This window comes from Eleutherodactylus coqui, chromosome 3 (assembly GCF_035609145.1).
Source record: "Eleutherodactylus coqui strain aEleCoq1 chromosome 3, aEleCoq1.hap1, whole genome shotgun sequence".
In the NCBI taxonomy this organism is placed as follows: domain Eukaryota; kingdom Metazoa; phylum Chordata; class Amphibia; order Anura; family Eleutherodactylidae; genus Eleutherodactylus; species Eleutherodactylus coqui.
In genome coordinates, this window is record NC_089839.1 from 263,259,184 (window position 1) to 263,280,596 (window position 21,413).

Here is a 21,413-nt window from a genome sequence, read left to right on the forward strand (position 1 = left end):
GCATTGCCCAACACAGCTGAGGTAACGTCAGCTGTAATGCAGGTGGGCTAAAAATTAATTTGATTACACTGTAGGCGAGGGCCCACACAAATTGCTGTATCAACAGTACTAATGTACATCCCAAAAATTGGCCATGGCCAGCCAAGAGGGCAGGTGAAACCCATTAATCGCTTTGGTTAATGTGGCTTAAGTGGTAACTAGGCCTGGAGGCAGCCCAGTGTAACGAAAAATTGGTTCAAGTTAAAGTTCCAATGCTTTTAAGCGCATTGAAACTTATAAAAATTGTTCTGAAAAATTATTTGAGTGAGCCTTGTGGCCCTAAGAAAAATTGCCCGTTCAGCGTGATTACGTGAGGTTTCAGGAGGTGGAGCAGGAGGAGGAGGAGGAGGAATATTAGACACAGATTGATGAAGCAGAAATGTCCCCGTTTTGGATGGTGAGAGAGAACGTAGCTTCCATCCGCGGGTGCAGCCTACGTATTGCTTACGTATCGCTGCTGTCCGCTGGTGGAGAACAGAAGTCTGGGGAAATCCAGCCTTTGTTCATCTTGATGAGTGTTAGCCTGTCGGCACTGTCGGTTGACAAGCGGCTACGCTTATCTGTGATGATTCCCCCAGCCGCACTAAACACCCTCTCCGACAACACGCTAGCCGCAGGACAAGCAAGCACCTCAAGGGCATACAGGGCTAGTTCAGGCCACGTGTCCAGCTTCGACACCCAGTAGTTGTAGGGGGCAGAGGCGTCACCAAGGATGGTCGTGCGATCCGCTACGTACTCCCTCACCATCCTTTTGCAGTGCTCCCGCCGACTCAGCCGTGACTGGGGAGCGGTGACACAGTCTTGGTGGGGAGCCATAAAGCTGGCCAGGCCCTTAAAGACTGTTGCACTGCCTGGGATGTACATGCTGCTCGATCTACGCACATCCCCTGCAACATGGCCCTCGGAACTGCGCCTTCTGCCACTAGCGCTGTCGGCTGGGAATTTTACCATCAGCTTGTCCGCAAGGGTCCTGTGGTATAGCAACACTCTCGAACCCCTTTCCTCTTCGGGAATCAGAGTGGGCAGGTTCTCCTTATACCGTGGATCGAGCAGTGTGTACACCCAGTAATCCGTCGTGGCCAGAATGCGTGCAACGCGAGGGTCACGAGAAAGGCATCCTAACATGAAGTCAGCCATGTGTGCCAGGGTACCTGTACGCAACACATGGCTGTCTTCACTAGGAAGATCACTTTCAGGATCCTCCTCCTCCTCCTCCTCCTCCTCAGGCCATACACGCTGAAAGGATGACAGGCAATCAGCCGGTGTACCGTCAGCAGCGGGCCAAGCTGTCTCTTCCCCCTCCTCCTCATCCTCCTCATGCTCCTCCTCCTCCTCCTGTACGCGCTGAGAAATAGACAGGAGGGTGCCCTGACTATCCAGCGGCATACTGTCTTCCCCCACCCCCGTTTCCGAGCGCAAAGCAGCTGCCTTTATGGTTTGCAGGGAATTTCTCAAGATGCATAGCAGAGGAATGGTGACGCTAATGATTGTAGCATCGCCGCTCACCACCTGGGTAGACTCCTCAAAATTACCAAGGACATGGCAGATGTCTGCCAACCAGGCCCACTCTTCTGAAAGGAATTGAGGAGGCTGACTCCCACTGCGCCGCCCATGTTGGAGTTGGTATTCGACTATAGCTCTCCGTTGTTCATAGAGCCTGGCCAACATGTGGAGCGTAGAGTTCCACCGTGTGGGCACGTCGCACAGCAGTCGGTGCACTGGCAGCTTAAAGTGATGTTGCAGGGTGCGCAGGGTGGCAGCGTCCGTGTGGGACTTGCGGAAATGTGCGCAGAGCCGGCGCGCCTTTACGAGCAGGTCTGACAAGCGTGGGTAGCTTTTCAGAAACCGCTGAACCACCAAATTAAAGACGTGGGCCAGGCATGGCACGTGCGTGAGGCTGCCAAGCTGCAGAGCCGCCACCAGGTTACGGCCGTTGTCACACACGACCATGCCCGGTTGGAGGCTCAGCGGCGCAAGCCAGCGGTCGGTCTGCTGTGTCAGACCCTGCAGCAGTTCGTGGGCCGTGTGCCTCTTATCGCCTAAGCTGAGTAGTTTCAGCACGGCCTGCTGACGCTTGCCCACCGCTGTGCTGCCACACCGCGCGACACCGACTGCTGGCGACATGCTGCTGCTAACACATCTTGATTGTGAGACAGAGGAGGAGGAGGAGGAGGAGGGTGCTTTAGTGGAGGAAGCATACACCTCCGCAGATACCAGCACCGAGCTGGGGCCCGCAATTCTGGGGGTGGGTAGGACGTGAGCGGTCCCAGGCTCTGACTCTGTCCCAGCCTCCACTAAATTCACCCAATGTGCCGTCAGGGAGATGTAGTGGCCCTGCCCGCCTGTGCTTGTCCACGTGTCCGTAGTTAAGTGGACCGTGGCAGTAACCGCGTTGGTGAGGGCGCGCACAATGTTGCGGGAGACGTGGTCGTGCAGGGCTGGGACGGCACATCGGGAAAAGTAGTGGCGACTGGGAACTGAGTAGCGCGGGGCCGCCGCCTCCATGATACTTTTGAAGGACTCCGTTTCCACAACCCTATACGGCAGCATCTCAAGGCTGATGAATTTTGCGATGCGGACGGTTAACGTTTGAGCGTGCGGGTGCGTGGCGGCGTACTTGCGCTTGCGCTCGAACACTTGCGCAAGCGACGGCTGAACGGTGCGCTGAACTACACTGCTGGATGGGGCCGAGGACAGCGGAGATGAGGGTGTGGGTGCAGGCCATGAGGCGGTAGTGCCTGTGTCCTGAGAGGGGGGTTGCATCTCAGTGGCAGGTTGGGGCACAGGGGGAGAGGCAGGGGTGCAAACCGGAGACGGTGAACGGCCTTTGTCCCACCTTGCGGGGTGCTTGGCCATCATATGTCTGCGCATGGTGGTGGTGGTGAGGCTGTTGGTGTTGGCTCCCCGGCTGAGCTTTGCGCGACAAAGGTTGCACACCACTGTTCGTCGGTCGTCAGGCGTCTCTGTGAAAAACTGCCAGACCTTAGAGCACCTCGGCCTACGCAGGGTGGCATGGCGCGAGGGGGCGCTTTGGGAAACACTTGGTGGATTATTCGGTCTGGCCCTGCCTCTACCCCTGGCCACCGCACTGCCTCTTGCAACCTGCCCTGCTGATGCCCTTGACTCCCCCTCTGAAGACCTGTCCTCCTGAGTAAGCGTTGCACACCAGGTGGGGTCAGTCACCTCATCGTCCTGCTGCTCTTCCTCCGAATCCTCTGTGCGCTGCTCCCTGGGACTTACTGCCCTTACTACTACCTCACTGCAAGACAACTGTGTCTGATCGTCATCGTCCTCCTCACCCACAGAAAGTTGTTGAGACAGTTGGCGGAAGTCCCCAGCCTCTTCCCCCGGACCCCGGGAACTTTCGAATGGTTGGGCATCAGTGACGATAAACTCCTCTGGTGGGAGAGGAACCGCTGCTGCCCAATCTAAGCAGGGGCCCGAGAACAGTTCCTGGGAGTGTTCCCGCTCCTGAGCAGGTGTCATTGTAGTGGACTGAGGAGGCTGGGAGGAAGGAGGAGCAGCAGACAGAGGATTCGGATTGGCAGCAGTGGACGGCGCAGAACTGCGGGTAGACGATAGGTTGCTCGAAGCACTTTCTGCCATCCAGGACAGGACCTGCTCACACTGCTCATTTTCTAATAACCGTCTCCCGCGTGGACCCATTAATTGGGCGATGAATGTGGGGACGCCAGAAACGTGCCTCTCTCCTAATCGCGCAGCAGACAGCTGCGACACACCTGGATCAGGAGCTTGGCCTGTGCCCACACCCTCACTTGGCCCTCCGCGTCCTCGGCCACGTCCACGTCCACGTCCTCTAGGCTTACCCCTACCCCTCAGCATGCTGTATTACCAGTGATTAGATTTCCCAGGCAGGAAATAAATTGGCGCAAGACTGCAGGCCAAATATAATTTTTGCCCTTTTTGGAAAACGAAAGGCCCCACTGCCTCTAGTGAATGAATTATCTAAGTTTAATAACTGTGCTGTGTCCCTGCTTATGTGTCACAGAACGTGAGGGTAGCAGAGTTATTATAACTCTTGGAGAGCAGGTATTTTTTTTCCCAATTAAGGAAAGCAAATGGCGAACCCAGCAGTAAAGCGTAGCTGGGTGCGTATGATTTAGCAATGTTTTTCACGCAGCTCACACGTCTACACAGGCGTAAGGACGGACACAGGCTGGACAAATAGATTTGTTTTCAGTTTTTTCCCACCAACAGGCAGCACTGCGTATATTCAATGAACCTGCGAAGTTTAATAACTGCGCTGTGTCCCTGCTTATGTGTCACAGAACGTGAGGGTAGCAGAGTTATTATAACTCTTGGAGAGCAGGTATTTTTTTTTCCCAATTAAGGAAAGCAAATGGCGAACCCAGCAGTAAAGCGTAGCTGGCTGCGTATGATTTAGCAATGTTTTTCACGCAGCTCACACGTCTACACAGGCGTAAGGACGGACACAGGCTGGACAAATAGATTTGTTTTCAGTTTTTTCCCACCAACAGGCAGCACTGCGTATATTCAATGAACCTGCGAAGTTTAATAACTGCGCTGTGTCCCTGCTTATGTGTCACAGAACGTGAGGGTAGCAGAGTTATTATAACTCTTGGAGAGCAGGTATTTTTTTTTCCCAATTAAGGAAAGCAAATGGCGAACCCAGCAGTAAAGCGTAGCTGGCTGCGTATGATTTAGCAATGTTTTTCACGCAGCTCACACGTCTACACAGGCGTAAGGACGGACACAGGCTGGACAAATAGATTTGTTTTCAGTTTTTTCCCACCAACAGGCAGCACTGCGTATATTCAATGAACCTGAGAAGTTTAATAACTGTGCTGTGTCCCTGCTTATGTGTCACAGAACGTGAGGGTAGCAGAGTTATTATAACTCTTGGAGAGCAGGTATTTTTTTTTCCCAATTAAGGAAAGCAAATGGCGAACCCAGCAGTAAAGCGTAGCTGGCTGCGTATGATTTAGCAATGTTTTTCACGCAGCTCACACGTCTACACAGGCGTAAGGACGGACACAGGCTGGACAAATAGATTTGTTTTCAGTTTTTTCCCACCAACAGGCAGCACTGCGTATATTCAATGAACCTGCGAAGTTTAATAACTGCGCTGTGTCCCTGCTTATGTGTCACAGAACGTGAGGGTAGCAGAGTTATTATAACTCTTGGAGAGCAGGTATTTTTTTTTCCCAATTAAGGAAAGCAAATGGCGAACCCAGCAGTAAAGCGTAGCTGGCTGCGTATGATTTAGCAATGTTTTTCACGCAGCTCACACGTCTACACAGGCGTAAGGACGGACACAGGCTGGACAAATAGATTTGTTTTCAGTTTTTTCCCACCAACAGGCAGCACTGCGTATATTCTATGAATAATAACTGTGTTGTGGCCCTGCCTATACAATTCTTTCCCTGCAGTATCAATGGAGGGTGCAATGCTCTGCAGAGGCGATTTTGAGAAGCCCAAAAAAAATGCAGCACAGCCAACAGCAGCCTGGACAGTACTGCACACGGATAAATATGGCCCTAGAAAGGACCGTTGAGGTTCTTGAAGGCTACACGCACTCCTAACACTCTCCCTGCCTATGCAGCACTTCTGTCCCTAATGCCAGGTGCAACGGTCTGCAGAGGCGATTTTGAGAAAAAAAAAAAAATCCCACTGCTAACAGCAGCCAACACACAGCTATCAGTGGCCCTAATAAGGACCTTTGGGGGGTCTTGAAGCCTACACTAACTACCAATTCTTTCCCTACAGCAGCTCCGGTATAAACAGCACTGTCCCTCATCTAACTCACACCGCATCTGAGGCGAGCCGCGGGAGGGGCCGACTTTTATATTAGGCGAACACCTGATCTCGCCAGCCACTCACAGCAGGGGGGTGGTATAGGGCTTAAACGTTGCAGGGGGAAGTTGTAATGCCTTCCCTGTCTTTCAATTGGCCAGAAAAGCGCGCTAACGTCTCAGGGAAGGAAGTGAAAGTAACCAGAACACCGCATGGTGTTCGTCACGAATAACGAACATCCCGAACACCCTAATATTCGCACGAATATCAAGCTCGGACGAACGCGTTCGCTCATCTCTAATGATTATGTATTATTTTGGCTTATGTGTGATATTCACTAATGGAGGTATTTTTAAGGCATATTTAATGAAAGTTATATTTTAATGCTAGTCAAATAAGTGAATTAAACAAATCCTATACAGACATATATTCTTCCATGGTAAGAAACAACAACTAATCCATGTGTAATCTAATCTTGTAGTCACGCTCCAATTATTCTTCTACGTCATGCTTATATACATTGGTAGGCTAGGAAAACATTGCTTCCTTTTTCATTTTAGATACAATGGAGCAATAAATAAAAATATGACTGGCTTTAACTTACAGTGTCCAATATATGACCATTGCCATCATCTCTGAGCACTGGTTTATGGTGATTCACCTCTGTTTCGGGTCGAATTTTGCTAAAAGTTCAATCCAGAGTTAACTTGATTCTTGGGTGGTTCATCTTGACTGAACCTACTGAAATTTCTCCTCTTTCTTCTTCTTCAAATATGGCTCAATCGTTAGCACTGTTGCCTTGCAGTGTTGGGGTGCTAGATACAAATCTGACCAAGAACAACATCTGCATGGAGTTTGTATGTGCCCCCTGTGTTTGTGTTGAGTTCTTCAAACATACATTGTCCTTGATCAGATTTGGACCTAGGACCCCAGCACTGCAAGGCAACAGTGCTAATGGAGAAGGGGAAAGAGGAGTTTTAATGATCTTAGACAGTTTTATACACCAGTTTTAGGGGTATTGGTGAAGCTTCTGTTTGATTCAAACTAATTTGGACAAAACTGAACTTTTTGCCGCAGTTTAATGAACTGACCAAACTGCACTTTTCAAAAGTTTTCTCAACTCTAACAACTAGATCAGCCGTCTTCTACCTGTGGTTCACCAGCTATTTACAAGACTATAATTCCTAGCATGCTCCGACAACCTGTAGTTAGCAGGGCATGCTGAAATTTGCAGTTTTGCAACACCTGGAGAGCCACAGGTTGGAGAACACTGATCTGGTTGTTAGCAGGATAATTGTTTGGAGCTCATGCCATTAGCAGTACTGATGTGGCTTGGATAAAGGGGTTGTCCTAACAGGGCAAGCACTTCCCTATATGCATACTCCTCATAGTCAAGCAGCTGATTGCTGTAGATTGAGCTTTTGAAACCACTGGAAATTTAGCTGCTTTAAGTGGGGGAATTTGTGCACCGCCAAATACTACTACAGGGACATGCGGTATTACATTACACATCAAATGAATACAGTAAGAGACCATGAATACATTGAAGTTCAGCATTTCATCACTCTGGCTAGCATGTACAGATCACCAAAATGGCATTTATCCATGAATTCTACATTAATATATGTTATTTTTTATTTCACAGATGTATATTACCAGTACCATTAAAGCCAAAGGGACACGACTTGCCAAACCTGTCCTATGCCTGGGCTTGATGTGTCTGGCATTTCTAACTGGAATAAACAGAGTGGCAGAATATCGCAATCATTGGTCAGATGTCATAGCCGGGTTTCTTATTGGAATATCAATAGCTGTGTTTTTGGTATGTATAGAAACTGATCTTTAGTGAATTCTTCATAAAGCTGCAATGCACATTGACAAGACCCAATTTGTCGTTTCCAAGCAAAAGTAGTTTGCCAGCATGATGGCTCGGTATCATTTTTGCTTTGCAGACCTGAGGTTGTGAGCTTTATGTGGATAACATAAAGTACTTGGTGGCAAAATATTGTACCAAAAGAGGCTATTTTGATCATCGGTATGGAACGGTCTTTCTTCTACAGTATGTACTGCAGCCCAATGTCTAAAACACAAACATATGTAAAGCGGGTAGCGTTTCTTACAGAATGCTTGTCTTACAACAGGTTGTCTGTGTGGTTAACAATTTTAAGGGACGGCAGGCAGAACAGGAAAAATCGCCCATTGATAATTTGGCACAGATGCCAATGATCAGCATTCCTCGGGTAGAAAGCCCTTTGGAAAAGGTAAGTTCCCTGATGTTCACTGTTTTCTTATTTCAATGGTTTTTGAAAGTGACTTTTGATCTCATAATATAAAAATTAGCATTTTGACACAAAAAAAACTGGTTGAAAGGATTTTCTTTTTATTAAATATCTCTTTAGTAAATGTCACTGCTGCTGGCAAGCGGCTTTACCCGTTCTCCGCTGCCAGCACAGTGCCAATCCAGCTCTGAGCAGAATAGCTGAGTAATTTGAGACCGACTGGCTGCCAGGGATACGATGACTATGCTGACTTTTCAGCACTTCTACAACTAGTCTATTTCAGTGTACTAAGATCTCCAGCTCATAGACTAAAAGAGGCAAGGAGGCTTGCAAGTCTTCAAAAAAGGATTTCCTTCCTACTGTCTTATTTAAGGGTTTGTATATTGTAAAATCATTTTATTGCTCCAATGGATTTAAAATAATTAAAGCAAAACTAAACAATTTTGCAAAAAGTCTTGATTGTGTTCTTACAAATCTTATGCAGATCTGTGTTATTCTGCAGTTATGGGTTACTTCACCTTCCACATTCTTACATCATGCTAATCTACAGACAGGGACAGGAGAAGTGGAGTAAAGACATAGCTGCTAGTATAGATAATACACAGGGTTTGTTTGCAGTGCGTAACCCTGGAGACATATAGAGTCTTCACAGGAGCTGATTGCATAAAACAATTAGTGAATTTTAAGTTGGACTATCTACAAAATTACTTCCCTGTTTTGATTTTAGATGCATTAGATCAATACAAACATTGGTTGCAAACATGCATGCAGCCTTAATGTGGACTTGTGTTAGAAAAATGTAAGCAGAAAACTTTTTGAAACTTCCTCCCTCAACTAATATGTGTGCAAAATGCTAAAGCAATCATCCGATCTTGGACAATCAAGGATGGCCGTGTACTGCCTACTGCAGAATACTCACATGGTCCGTATGTAGGAATAGGCTCAGGGGCTGTGTGCTGCAACAGTAGGGCATGTGGGGCTGGTAGTGAGGGTATCAGGGCTAGCTGACTGATGGGAACTGTTGGTGAAGGTGCTATGGCTAACTGACTGACAGGACCAGGTGTTACAGGCCAAGATCGGGGTCATGGAGGCCCAACATAGTTACATCCTGAAACCATGTCAGCCCTGTAATTGGCTCAATGAAAACTTCCCCAGGAGTGATTTTGGTGAGAATAACCTTGCAGAAACCAGTATTTTTGGGGTGGGGGTTTTGCTGCTCACTGTAGAACTTGACCAGTAGAACACAGCTATATTGGGTCCGTGGCTTGAGATGTCTTTCTTTCCATTCAGTTGTTGTAGCTGACCCTCCTTTGGAGACACAGTCCACAACTTATACCCGGATGGTTCACAACAATCAACTTTAGAGAACTCATAAAGGTCTAGTAAACAGCTTCAGTGACCTCATAGAGTCCTAGCTCTATTCTTCCACCTTGTTGTCACCTTCCAACAGTATCAGCTCTATCACAACTGTACCAGCTCTCGTATCTCTTTTACTATCGTGAGAGTCAGACACCACAAGTCGCACCCCCGGATTCTTTAGAAATTTTTAAAGAGGCAATCATCATAATAAGCAATCAACATTAGTTAACCATGTTCTGGGACTGATTCCACGCAGTAATTAACACGGGGGGTGCTCCGCCATTCCAAGAGCACTGTTTCTCTGACTAACTGATGCACATTGTGCAATAGTATATGGCATTAGTCTAAGTCACTTCACGCTGCTCATGTAAACAGCACTGGCCAGTCAAAGCAGCATGTAGGGTCTTAGACTACCGACAAATACTGAGACTACTTGTACATGGACAAATAAAAAGTTTTGCCTGAGATTCTTGGGCACAAGTCATATCAGTCAGCACACGGACATGCCATCCGTATGCTGTCCAATGTGCGGGAGACCTCACATTGATATGCGCTATTCTTATCGCACAAGAATAGGACATGGTACAACTTTTTTTTCTCAGACTGTTCGTCTAAGTAAAAAAAGCCCATGGGAATACACCTGTTCAAATGAATAGATGATATTTCTATCCAATTTTTGGTCCACAAATCAGACCAAAAAAAAGTCTGTGCGCATGTACCCTAATGGACAGTGTACATCAGGTAGTCAGAGTAGTGGTGCGGCCATCTTTGTTTGTCCAAGAGGGTTGCTTTAATACAGTGAGTTCATATCGAAAAATGTGTGCGCTGAAAATAATTATGTTTACTGCTTTTGTAGAGTGAACAGATTATTGTAAATACCATAAAATACAAATGTATTCATTTATGTTCTTGGATCGGATTTCTGTATTTCCGACATCACTTTCTCATTACTGACACTCACATTATCTGTCATTGTGAATGTCTCTTTTAGTCTTAATACAATAATCTGATTTATTAGGATATAACACAGTTTCGGTTATGATCATTGTGTACTGTAAATATGTTTACAAAACTCCGACAGCAGCCGGTAAGTGAATGGCAAGGCTTATATAGAACTCATGATTATTTCATTCTCACTCATGTCTTCTAGAGCATAAAGTTATTTTAGCAAACTGCAGTCGAAAAACATACAAACACTGAGGCACATTTATTACTGGTGTTAGTGACGCAGGTGGTAGTGCTGCAACGCACCATTCAGGATACGATGCTGCAGATGGAGAAACCAAAGTGTACAGGGTTTATTTAAACATATTTAAAAAATTGATCATATAACAATAAAGATTTAGCAATTTGACATTTATCTTTGAGTAACTCAGCCCTGCTAGCTAAAACATAGAAATAATAATAACTTGGAAGCAATTTGCGTTAACATTAACCCCTTACCACTCCATGACGTACAGTTGTCATGAAGGTTTGGGGTTTCCAATCAGGGGGATCGAGATATGCTGAGAACAGCACCCAATGGACTGGATAGATGTACAGGATGACTCTGGTCCTCTTATAATCCACAGAATGTGGAAACCAGCATATGCAAGTAAAACAAACAACCCCCCAATATACAAGATGTTGGGTGTGAAAAATAGGTTAGGAAAACTCTCGCTCTGTCCTCTGAATAAGAGAGCAAAAGTGAAAAAAATTGGGGTACTCACTTCTGTAGGGGGAGGTTCCCCTAAGGACTTGGGGTTTATACCTCCTCTCTATGGGTCCCAGAATGGCCTGTCAATATATAGAGGTGATCCTCCGTGCAGATGATGAATTTTCACCGCAAGTGAAAACAATCTACTTTATTCCGTAATAGACAAATGGATCAGACAATATATGTTATCCCTCACAAGAGAGGTCTAACAGCCGGTACACAGATGCAATGCGTTTCAGCCACTGTATGGCCCTTTTCAAGCATCGAGGATCGAGGGGGATCGAGGATCGAGCCTGCTCCATATAATGCAGGTGTCTTAGCTCTGCTGTGACAAGAAGCACCCAGTGGTCACATGATCACTGGGTTAAATAGTGGAAGCAACACTTTCACAATTTCTATTCACTACATAATAGTCATTGAGTGATATGTGGCCCACAAGAGAGAAGGCAGAAATGGTTAAAAATCGCTTCTGTCTTCTACTCTGGTTCCCAGCTAACACTAACAGCCTAAGATCCAACCTTGATTGCAGGATCTTTAATCCCATGCCCTATTTTTGTTATCAGCCAGGATTAAAACCTAGGACCAAGTGCTGTAACTTTATGTTGCTTAGTAGAGATGAGCGAGCGTACTCGGTTCGGGTGTTTTTGCACTTGAGCACCGCTTTTTCCAAGTAACTGACTACTCGGACGAAAAGATTCGGAGGGGGGAGGGGGCGGCGTGGTGGAGCAGTGGGTAGCAGTGGGGAACAGGGGGGAGCTCTCTCTCTTTCTCCCCCCCCCCACTCCCCTCTGCAACCCCCCGCTCATTCCCGGCGCCCCCCGAATCTTTTCGTCCGAGTAGTCAGTTACTTGGAAAAACCGAGTACGCTCGCTCGTCTCTAGTGCTTAGTCCTTAACGGGTCGCAAAATTTGGCACAATCTTTCTCCAATAGTTGCCTGGTACATAAAGTGACTCCACATCTATAGACCTATTTAAGGATGCAAAAAATGTATTACCTTGTGCAACATTTGATACATTTACATTATATTAAACTGGAGAAGGGAAAAAAAGCATGTCGGAAAACTGGCATCAAAAATCCACTAATGATAAATATCCACCAATGAATACAAAAAGCTCCCTAACGATACCACAAAGGTCAAAGTGATGCAGTCAGACATGTAGGTTCATGATGAGAATGGTCTGTCCATATAATGCCTGTATGTGTTGGGCGCTCCAGGGCGAGAGGTACTCGGTGTAGCTGTTTTCAGCTCTGCCTAATAGATGAGAGTCATGAACAGGGAACCCCAAATGTATTAACTCAGATTCCTTAATAAGATTTGTGAAAATGGGTTTTCTAAAGCAGACAACTTCATTAAACTGCAGAGAAAGGGCTTTTTCTTGTTCTGTTCCTTCTCATTTTAAGTGTCAGACTTCTCAAGCAACCCTATTCTTACCTTTCAATAGAACAATCGATTATTATTTGTATAGATCACTGGGTTTATTGTAATATAAATGTGTCCTCAAAGAAATTTGTTCCAATGGACCAGCACTGAATTCTGTAGATGGGATGATCTTTTGATGTCCTTGAAAAATGTGGCCTATACAGAAGAGTTAAAAGACGAAATATGTTTCTCCATACTTTGATAGAAGAAAGAAATGCAAATTGATGTTGAAATACTGCATGCTGGGAAGCGTCCTACTAGTAGTAAAAAGGACTAGGATGGAAGACTTTGATATATTTTTTACACCAAGCGGGGGTTAATCAAGGTTGACTTGCATATTGCAGTAGTGAGAAATTGAACATTCAAACATTTGATTTAGGCACTGTCCTAATTTTTAGTATGTGTAAATTGGTAGCAAACTAATTATATGAAATATGTTATGTCCGACCCGAAAGTAAAGCCTGCGTCCAAACAAGATGCATACTTATGTACACAATATAAACCCAGGTAACACAAATATATATGTATAAACTAGAAAACAGGGACTCTAAGGCCTCCTTCCCACGAACGGATTTACGCCGCGTAAATCCGCGGCAAAAATCCGCTGCGTTGCCCCCTGCTATTAGGTTCTATTGAACCTAATAGCACAATGCTCACGATGCGTAATTCCACCGCGGAATTACGCACCGTGAAATCTCCCGTTCTCACCAGCAGCATGTTCTATTTGCCGCGGGTGTACGCGCTGATGGCTTCCATTGCAGTCAATGGAAGCCGTCCGTTCACGCTATCTCCCACTGCAACCAGCGGAAGATAGCATGAAAAAACGCTTCCCCGCCTACCGCCGCGCGTCATATGACGCGGCCGGCGCGTCATGTGACGCGGTGGGCGTGTCACATGACGCGACGGCGGTGGGCGGGGAAGCGTCTTCACGCTATCATCCGCTGGTAAGTATGGGGTCTCTGGGGGGCGCCGTGACGGGCTTCACTGTGGAATATTACGCGGCGGAGCCCGTCACGCTCGTGGGAAGGAGGCCTTAACCTGAACCTTCAAAAACAAGAAGAGCCTACCTATAAGCGGGGTGATCGCCATGATGAGGGTAACCCCACTTCAGGAGCCTGGGGTGACCTTGGTGAAAGGGAATAGTAGCAAAAGTAAGATGACACTAAAATATGTACAACCCCTAGTGCAGGAAGAGAAGATGTACAAACACCCCAGATGGGCATTGCGATTTTCGGCAGCTCGCAATGCGGGCAAAAATAGCCTGAATGAGAGTAAGGTGGGACCAAGTCGTGGCTAAATCTCGCTTTTTCTTGCCCGTTCAGATGTCCGGATGACTGCAGTGTTTCACAGGAAAACACACACAGTTTTCAGCAGCATTTTTGATGTGCAATTAACAAGTGCATCATACTGTCAATACTTACAAAATGTGGTAAATTGTTACACAAAAGCAATTTGGAAACATAGACGAATTCAAAAAGAAGATGTTAAGATGAGCATCGAGGTCTTGGGTCTAGATGGAAGCCAACTCAGGCAGAGGACCCTGGATGACTGTTAGGAATGTTTGAGGCCGGTGGATGCTACTGTATAAGTAGTGGAGAGGAATAGTAGCTGGCAGATGGGTTAGTGCACGCTACCTGGGACTTGGGAGGTGGACTCTCATGAAACTTCCTCTAAACAGTAGGAGTTTTTAGTTTTTTAGCAGTGTAATAATGTCATAAGGGTCGGGATCAGCATCCAGGCGGCCCATGTGTTTGTGTATCTGGGCAGTGAGACTGAGCTACATATTTAGCAAAGTTTAGCCTGGCACTTAGGCCTCATGCCCACGGCTGGATCGGTTTTCGACTGGGAAATCTCGCAACGGAATCAGACCTGGCGACCCCCAGAGATGCTATACTCACCTGTCCCAATTGCCATGAGTGTCTCGCCCAGCGAGCATGCGCAGTACATGGCATGACGCACTGGCACTGGGCTATGACGTGGATTTCCACTGTGCCCACTGCGTGAAATATTGCGGGACAGATGGCTTTCATTGACTGCAGTGGAAGCCTTCCGTGCAATTTTCCACACAGAATAGAACATGCTGCGATTCTCCCCCGCTAGTTGATTTCTGCTCATGGTCAGAGGAGAATCTTTTAACATTGCATGTCTATGGACGGTCGTTGCTAAGGAATTTGCGGCGGGTGTCTGGCTGTGAATTGTGCAGTAATAATCCATCTGTGGGCATTAGCCCTTAATGGCTTAAATAAATTGTTTCAAAAAACTTTTTCTCGGCTTTTCAATGGGTGTTGTTGTGTTAGGGCTTAGTCAGACGGGCGTTTTTTGCCGCGATTTGCGCATGCGCATGCGTCCGGCGATTTTTTAAAACCATTGCTTCGCAATGGTATCGGACACATGAGCGCTTTTTATGCGCTCCTCCGAAAAATTATAGAACAAAAAATCGCAGATCGCACCTACCTGCGATCTGCGATTCCTGTTCTCTTCTCTATATGCGCTCAATGGGGCCGGCGGCAGCAGCGCCGACCCCATTGAGAACATATAGAAGACAAATCATTCTTCTCTGCCACAGCTGTAACAGCTGTGGCAGAGAAGAACGATGTTTGCCCATTGAATTCAATGGAGCGGCAATACAGCCGCTCCATTGAAAGCAATGGGCTGCCGGCGTGCGCGGGGTTAATTGTCGGGAAGGGGTTAAATATATAAACCCTTCCCTGCAATTCATGCTAAAATGTGTTAAAATAAAAAAAAATTGTATACTCACCTTTCCGCTGCAGCCGGAGTCCAGCCGCGGCCGCTGTCAGTTCTCCTGAACTGCTTCTCGGCACTATTCAGCCGGCGGGGCTTTAAAATCCCCGCCTGCTGAATGATCTGCTCTGATTGGTCACAGCCTGACCAATCAGAGGCCGGTTTCACTCACACACCCATTCATGAATTCATGAATGGGTGAGTGACTGCTGCCTCTCAGCGCTGAGCCAATCAGGGGCAGGTCTGACTCACATCCATTCATGAATTCATGAATGGGTGTGAGTGAGGCATGCCTCTGATTGGCTCAGCGCTGAGCCAATCAGGGGGCAGGTCTGACTCACACCCCCTTCACACCCACTGCAGGACGGCTGCCCGGAGCTGCAGGCAGAAGGTGAGAATGCAATTTTTTTTTATTTTAACACATTTTAGGATGCATTGCAGGTAAGGGCTTATATATTTAAGCCCTTACCGACAATTCATCCCGGGCTCGCCCGCAGCGCATTGCTTTCAATGGAGACGGCTGTATTGCCGTCTCCATTGAATGCAATGCGCTGGACAGCTCCGGCCCGTTTCTAATGAAACGCGGCTAGGAGCACATTTGCGGGCGATTTGCGGGCGACTTGCGCGCACCGGTCACGCGATTTGCGGATGCGCATCCGTCATGCGATCCGCAAATCGCGGCAAAAAACGCCCGTCTGACTAAGGCCTTAAAGGGTGTTTTCAGCTCCTGTTAGCCCCATAAGTTAAATTTATGGGATCATAAGAGCTGACAGTCTGAATCCAGCGATGTGAGACCTTATACTCACCTTCCATGCCGTTCTCACGCTGTTCACAGTCAAAGTCCCCACTGAATGTTCACAATAGTAGTTCTGCCCATTATTTAGCTCCACAACCATGGATGCACTGTTTCTTGGTATCTATTATATTATTTTACAAGTGTGTCATACACTCATTGACAACAAAAAAAACACAGATAGAAATGTCGGATTGCTGCAAAACTCGTCATGAAGTTATGCCTCAGGCAGATATGCAAATGATTACAGTTGTGGACAGATTAGTTACTGAGTCTTGCCACCAGAGACTATAAAATTGCTTCCCCATTGCCTTATGAAAAGGCTCACAGAAGCAATCCTTGTGCAGTGTACCTCTGGTTGAGAGTTCATTAACCCCTAGACCACTTTTGCCCAGTTGACAGACTTTCAGAATGGGCACATCATTCCACTGACAGAAGCAGGATGGTCATTTCAACAAATTGCCCACCATCTAGGCTGTTTTGATCAAGCTGTTAGGAAGTGTTGGGAGCAGTGGTTATGTGAGGCCACACACACAGCGAACAGGTTCTGGATGGCCCAGACAGACCACCAGTAGAAAGGATCATTTGATCCACCAACAAGCATGAGCAGATACAACAGCTTTGTTGTCCACCATCCAGACGCAGGTTAAGTTACCTTCATTACAGAACCCTGTGTCTGCCCAGACCATTTGCAGGTGCTTGCAGAAGAAAACACCTATTATGTGCCCTGCCATTAGCACCCCCAAAAACTAGCCTACATTTGCAGTGGTGTTGTGAATCGGCAAACCTGGACTGTTATGGACTGGAACCACATCGTCCTTAGTGATGATTTCAGGTTCTGTTTGAGAGCTGACAACGGTCATGTTTGAGTATGTGGGCATCACAGTGAGCACTTCAGTTCTGCCTTTGCTGTGCAGCGGCACACTGCCCCCACTGCTGGTGTGATGAACTCGAGAGCCGTCCATATGACAGTCAGACACCCCTAGTAGTAGTACAAGGGACACTAACAGCTCAGCGATGTGTGTTGGAAAACCTGCAGTCCCTTGTTTTGCCTCTCGTGGCAGGGCTTGCCCACTCACAGCAAGGGTTTCCCAGGAATGCCTCCATCATGTTGCCACACTTCCTTAGCCTGTCCGCTCACTTGAGCATTTATGGGACCTGTTGTGTTACCAACTTCAGCAGCCAATGAGTGTGCAGGATTTTGAGGCTCAGGTGCAACAACTGTTGGCAAATGTACCGCAGGATAACTTACAGAGCCTGTATGCCTCTATCTCAGCATGTATCCAGGCTAGAGGCAACCACGTAGGGTACTAGAGTTTCCTTTTAATTGTACAGTGTTCCCCAATAAACGTTTGCTCTAATATTCTAATCACTTACATATAACATCATTACTAGAGATGAGCGAACGTACTCGGTAAAGCACTACTCGTCCGAGTAATGTGCTTTATCCGAGTACCTCTCCGCTCGTCCTAAAAAAGATTCGGGGAGCGCCGCTGCGGAGCGGGGAGCTGCAGGGGAGAGCGGGGAGGAACGGAGGGGAGATCTTTCTCTCCTTCTCTCCCGCCCGCTCTGCCCCGCTCCCCGCTGCGACTCACCTGTCAGCAGCGGAGCGCCCCGAATCTTTCAGGACGAGCGGGGAGGTACTCGGATAAAGCACATTACTCGGACGAGTAGTGCTTATCCGAGTACGTTCGCTCATCTCTAATCATTACATTCATACATAGAAAGTTTCATTCTCTTCTGATAACTTCTACTTGGTGCATTATTTGCTCTGTCAATGAGTGTGTTTTGCTGGATTAGTCGGCACTATTGGGTTCAATCTTAATGACAGTAAGGCCTCCTGCTCACGGCGGATATTTTCTGTGGAATCCACGGCGGGCGTCCTCACCACGGATCCACAGCAAATAGCGCCTATAGCATACTATGGGAAATTAATTCTTCCTTCACACTTGCAGATACTAATTGCAGTTTTTGCAAATGGAGGAAAAATAGCAGTAGTCTCCATTTTTGCACTGATTCCGCATGGATGGCTTCCAATTAAGTCAATGGAAGCCGTCCGAATCATGGCCGTTCCGCAATTGACCTTGACGTGGGAAAAGCAGGAGCTTAAAAAAAATATGTTCTGCGCATGTCCCGTGCAGACCATCAGCAATACAGATGAAAACGAAAATAAGCAGGTACACATGGACGGCTCTGCTCCCAGGCCCGGATTTTGCTGTGGGATTCTACATGCGGAATCCGGCTCTACCATGTGCACGAGGGCTTAGAGGAAAATGACTCTTTATGAATTCTTACTTTGGACACTGTATGTTTGTTTTGAGCTCTCAGTTCCACATGAAAATTAATATGCATGAAAGCATTTCTACTTGATATTTTTAGTTTAATGCCGCAAAGGCAAGTTGTATTTTTTCCCCGCATGCAGTCCAAATTATACTTACATTCACGCAGCATTTCAGGCATTGACTCTGTAGAAGTAGTTTCTCCATGGCAACAATAGAACGGGCAGCAGTGTGCCTCTGTTACTTTGCAATCAACCAAGCAATGTGTGTCATTGGTCTACCTAACCTGTCCAATTAGTGCCCTCTTAACAATCCTTCAATTTTAAAGGGTTGATACTATTCACTTGGGCGATAAAGGCTTTATAATTCTACCATACAAGCCTCCTGGAAGGACATAGGAGCAAGAAAATTATGATTATTGAATTAGATGTTGATTTCCATTAGACATATACCTACTACCAGGAAAATGAGTTATTTAGAATAATATTTTACATTAATTGATTTCATTTTTACTTGCTTTAATAATAACATTTGCAATGACTGTATTATAGAAATCGAAGCCATTCTGAGCATAAATGATGATGAGCATGACCTGCTTAAAGATTTGTACACATTTCAATAGAAATCTATAGGCCTATACTGAACTACGGTGCTCTCAGTGTCACCGTTTTTCCATTGGATGCCATATTACCTTTGCCCCCAGAAGCTGTGCTTGTATGCAAAATTGAATGAATTGATTCACAGAAAGACAGAATTCATTAAAAATGAATTTTATTAATCAGCAATAAAAAATGTTGTATACTGTAGATATATGCAGTAACGTGACAGTACTAGTAATTCTCTAAAAATAAGAGTGATGTAATGAGCAGTCAACATAGTTGCCAAGTGTCCAAAAATTCATGGGCAATCCACAAGGCCTGGACTGCCCACCATTTGAATGTATCAGCAGGTGGTTTAGAGAGAGAGCGAGTGAGTAGCACAGATAGGAGTTTGAGGGCCCAGGTTGTGTGTGTCCCATACTATGAAGAGCCCACCTTCTTGTGATGCCCTGAGGGACTCCATAGAGGGCAGGGCCAAGACTTCTCCCTAAAGATAACAGTATTGCTGAAGAGAGATATGTACAATATTTTTCACATACACTGTATACGATATTTGCCTCAGGAGTTCCAAATATGTGTTATCTGCCCCCAGTGTTTTAGTACATATGATAAGTATGTACTCTCTTTTATATATTTTTTTTTACTACAGGAAAAACCCTTTAATTTTGGGGTCTTTGTAATTGAAAGGAAATATTGTGGAGACATTTTGATTGCATGGCATGGTGACATGTTTTCCAAAAAGGGCAGAATGCATGTCCATAAATATTTTGAGTTTCCTTGTTTTTTTAGTAAAGTGGTCCAATAATGTCAACCCTCATAGTCACTAATATAGCAATCATATGCCTAAAAAGCATTACATAAGTAGCAAATATCAAATAAGTATAGATATAATATTGCTACTCGTGATGACATCAAAAAGTGACATGAATACAATCCAATAAATGCTGGCGCTATGGCTCTTACACTGGTACAACGTCTCATATTTGGGTAGATTGTCTAAAAGTTTAAGATTTTTGGAAAGAGGTTGCTGAACTTATTGAAAGAAATGCTGGTCGAAAAAAATCCATTCACAACATCACTGATATTACTTTGGGCCCCTCAGACTGTTTCCGTTCTAAAATTGATGACCTAACCACCCAGATGATCACAGCAGCAAAGTTGCCGATTCCATCAGGTTGAAGAAACTGTGATGCCCCACCCATACAACACTGGATTAACAAACAAGATGCCATCTGTAGAATGGAAGAAATTGCTGCCTGAGAAAATAGATGGTATACTAAATTTAAACAAGTTTGGGCTACCTGGCTGTCCTTTCAACAATCTATGAATGCAAATTAACAAAAAACAGTGCCTACGGATTTGAAGAAAGAATGGAGAATTTTAAAATAAATGAAAGCGGACTCACCTCGGCACAAACAGCATAACTGTTCAGGTTGTCCGTCACGCTTTGCGTCCCCGTATGTATTTAAAATAGGTGGGCTAGACACTTTCAAAGTAACAGGAGATAAACAGGAGAGCACGCAGGGAGAATCCAATGACACTCAAGGTGTGTCAGAGCAGGTAAACAAGCAAAAAAGAACAAGAGAACTCTCCTGCGCTCAAAGAGTCTATCCAGTTGATTAAAAAAAAGTCAATCACTTACTTGAAGGAACGGTCTATTGGAAATCCAAACTTCTCCTGATGATCCAATGTTGCATGAAAAAAGGAGCTTGGCTCTGGAAGCGATAAGTCCAATCCAATGGAGTTAGAAAATATGTGCTTTTTGCCTCCTTCACACGGGTGACACGGCATCACCACAAGAAAATCGCAGTGATATCGCATTGCTGGTCCATGCGATATCACTATGTCTCCTCACAGCAATACCGCGATTTTGTAGCACTACAAAGTCACAAGCAAGGATTTCCGGGGTGGGGGGTGTCATTAAATATAAGCCCTACCCCGAAAATAAACTGTAGCTGAAGGGGAAAAAAAGTATATGTCACTCTCCTGTGCTGTCCGGGGCGCTGATGTAGCTTCTCCCCAGGTCCTGGCACTGCTTCTCTTCATCTTTTGGCCAGGGATTGAAAAATTCCCGGCTGCTGGAAGCGCTGGCTGTGATTGGCTAAGTGTCAGCCAATCACAGCCACTGCTCAATGAAAGGCTGTAATTAGTTTAATAACAGCCATTCATCGAGCACTGGCTGTGATTGGCTAGGCATCAGGCAATCACAGCCAGCGCTTCCAGGAGGCGGGGATTTTTCAATCCCTGGCAAGAAGATAATGCAAAGAGACAGTGCCGGGACACCAGGAAGAAGCTGCGGCGGTGGCCGAGAGCGCTTCTAAGGTGATGTATGTTTTTTTTTTATTTTTCTCTGCTGCTAGGGCTTAGATTAGGCTTTGACAGTAGGATTTCCTACTGTCAAAGTTGCATTGCACCACACGAAAATCCTGTT

At 46.0% G+C, this 21,413-nt stretch overlaps 1 protein-coding gene across 1 annotated transcript in view; it reads left to right on the forward strand.

Moving 5' to 3' along the window:
- The window catches only part of PLPPR5 (phospholipid phosphatase related 5), a 265,407-nt gene that overhangs the window by 210,104 nt on the left and 33,890 nt on the right, over positions 1-21,413 (forward strand). Inside the window, exons 4-5 of the mRNA XM_066594747.1 lie at positions 7,460-7,636; positions 7,956-8,075. Of these exons, the coding sequence (XP_066450844.1) occupies positions 7,460-7,636; positions 7,956-8,075 (297 nt within the window). The remainder of the gene's footprint in view (positions 1-7,459; positions 7,637-7,955; positions 8,076-21,413) is intronic.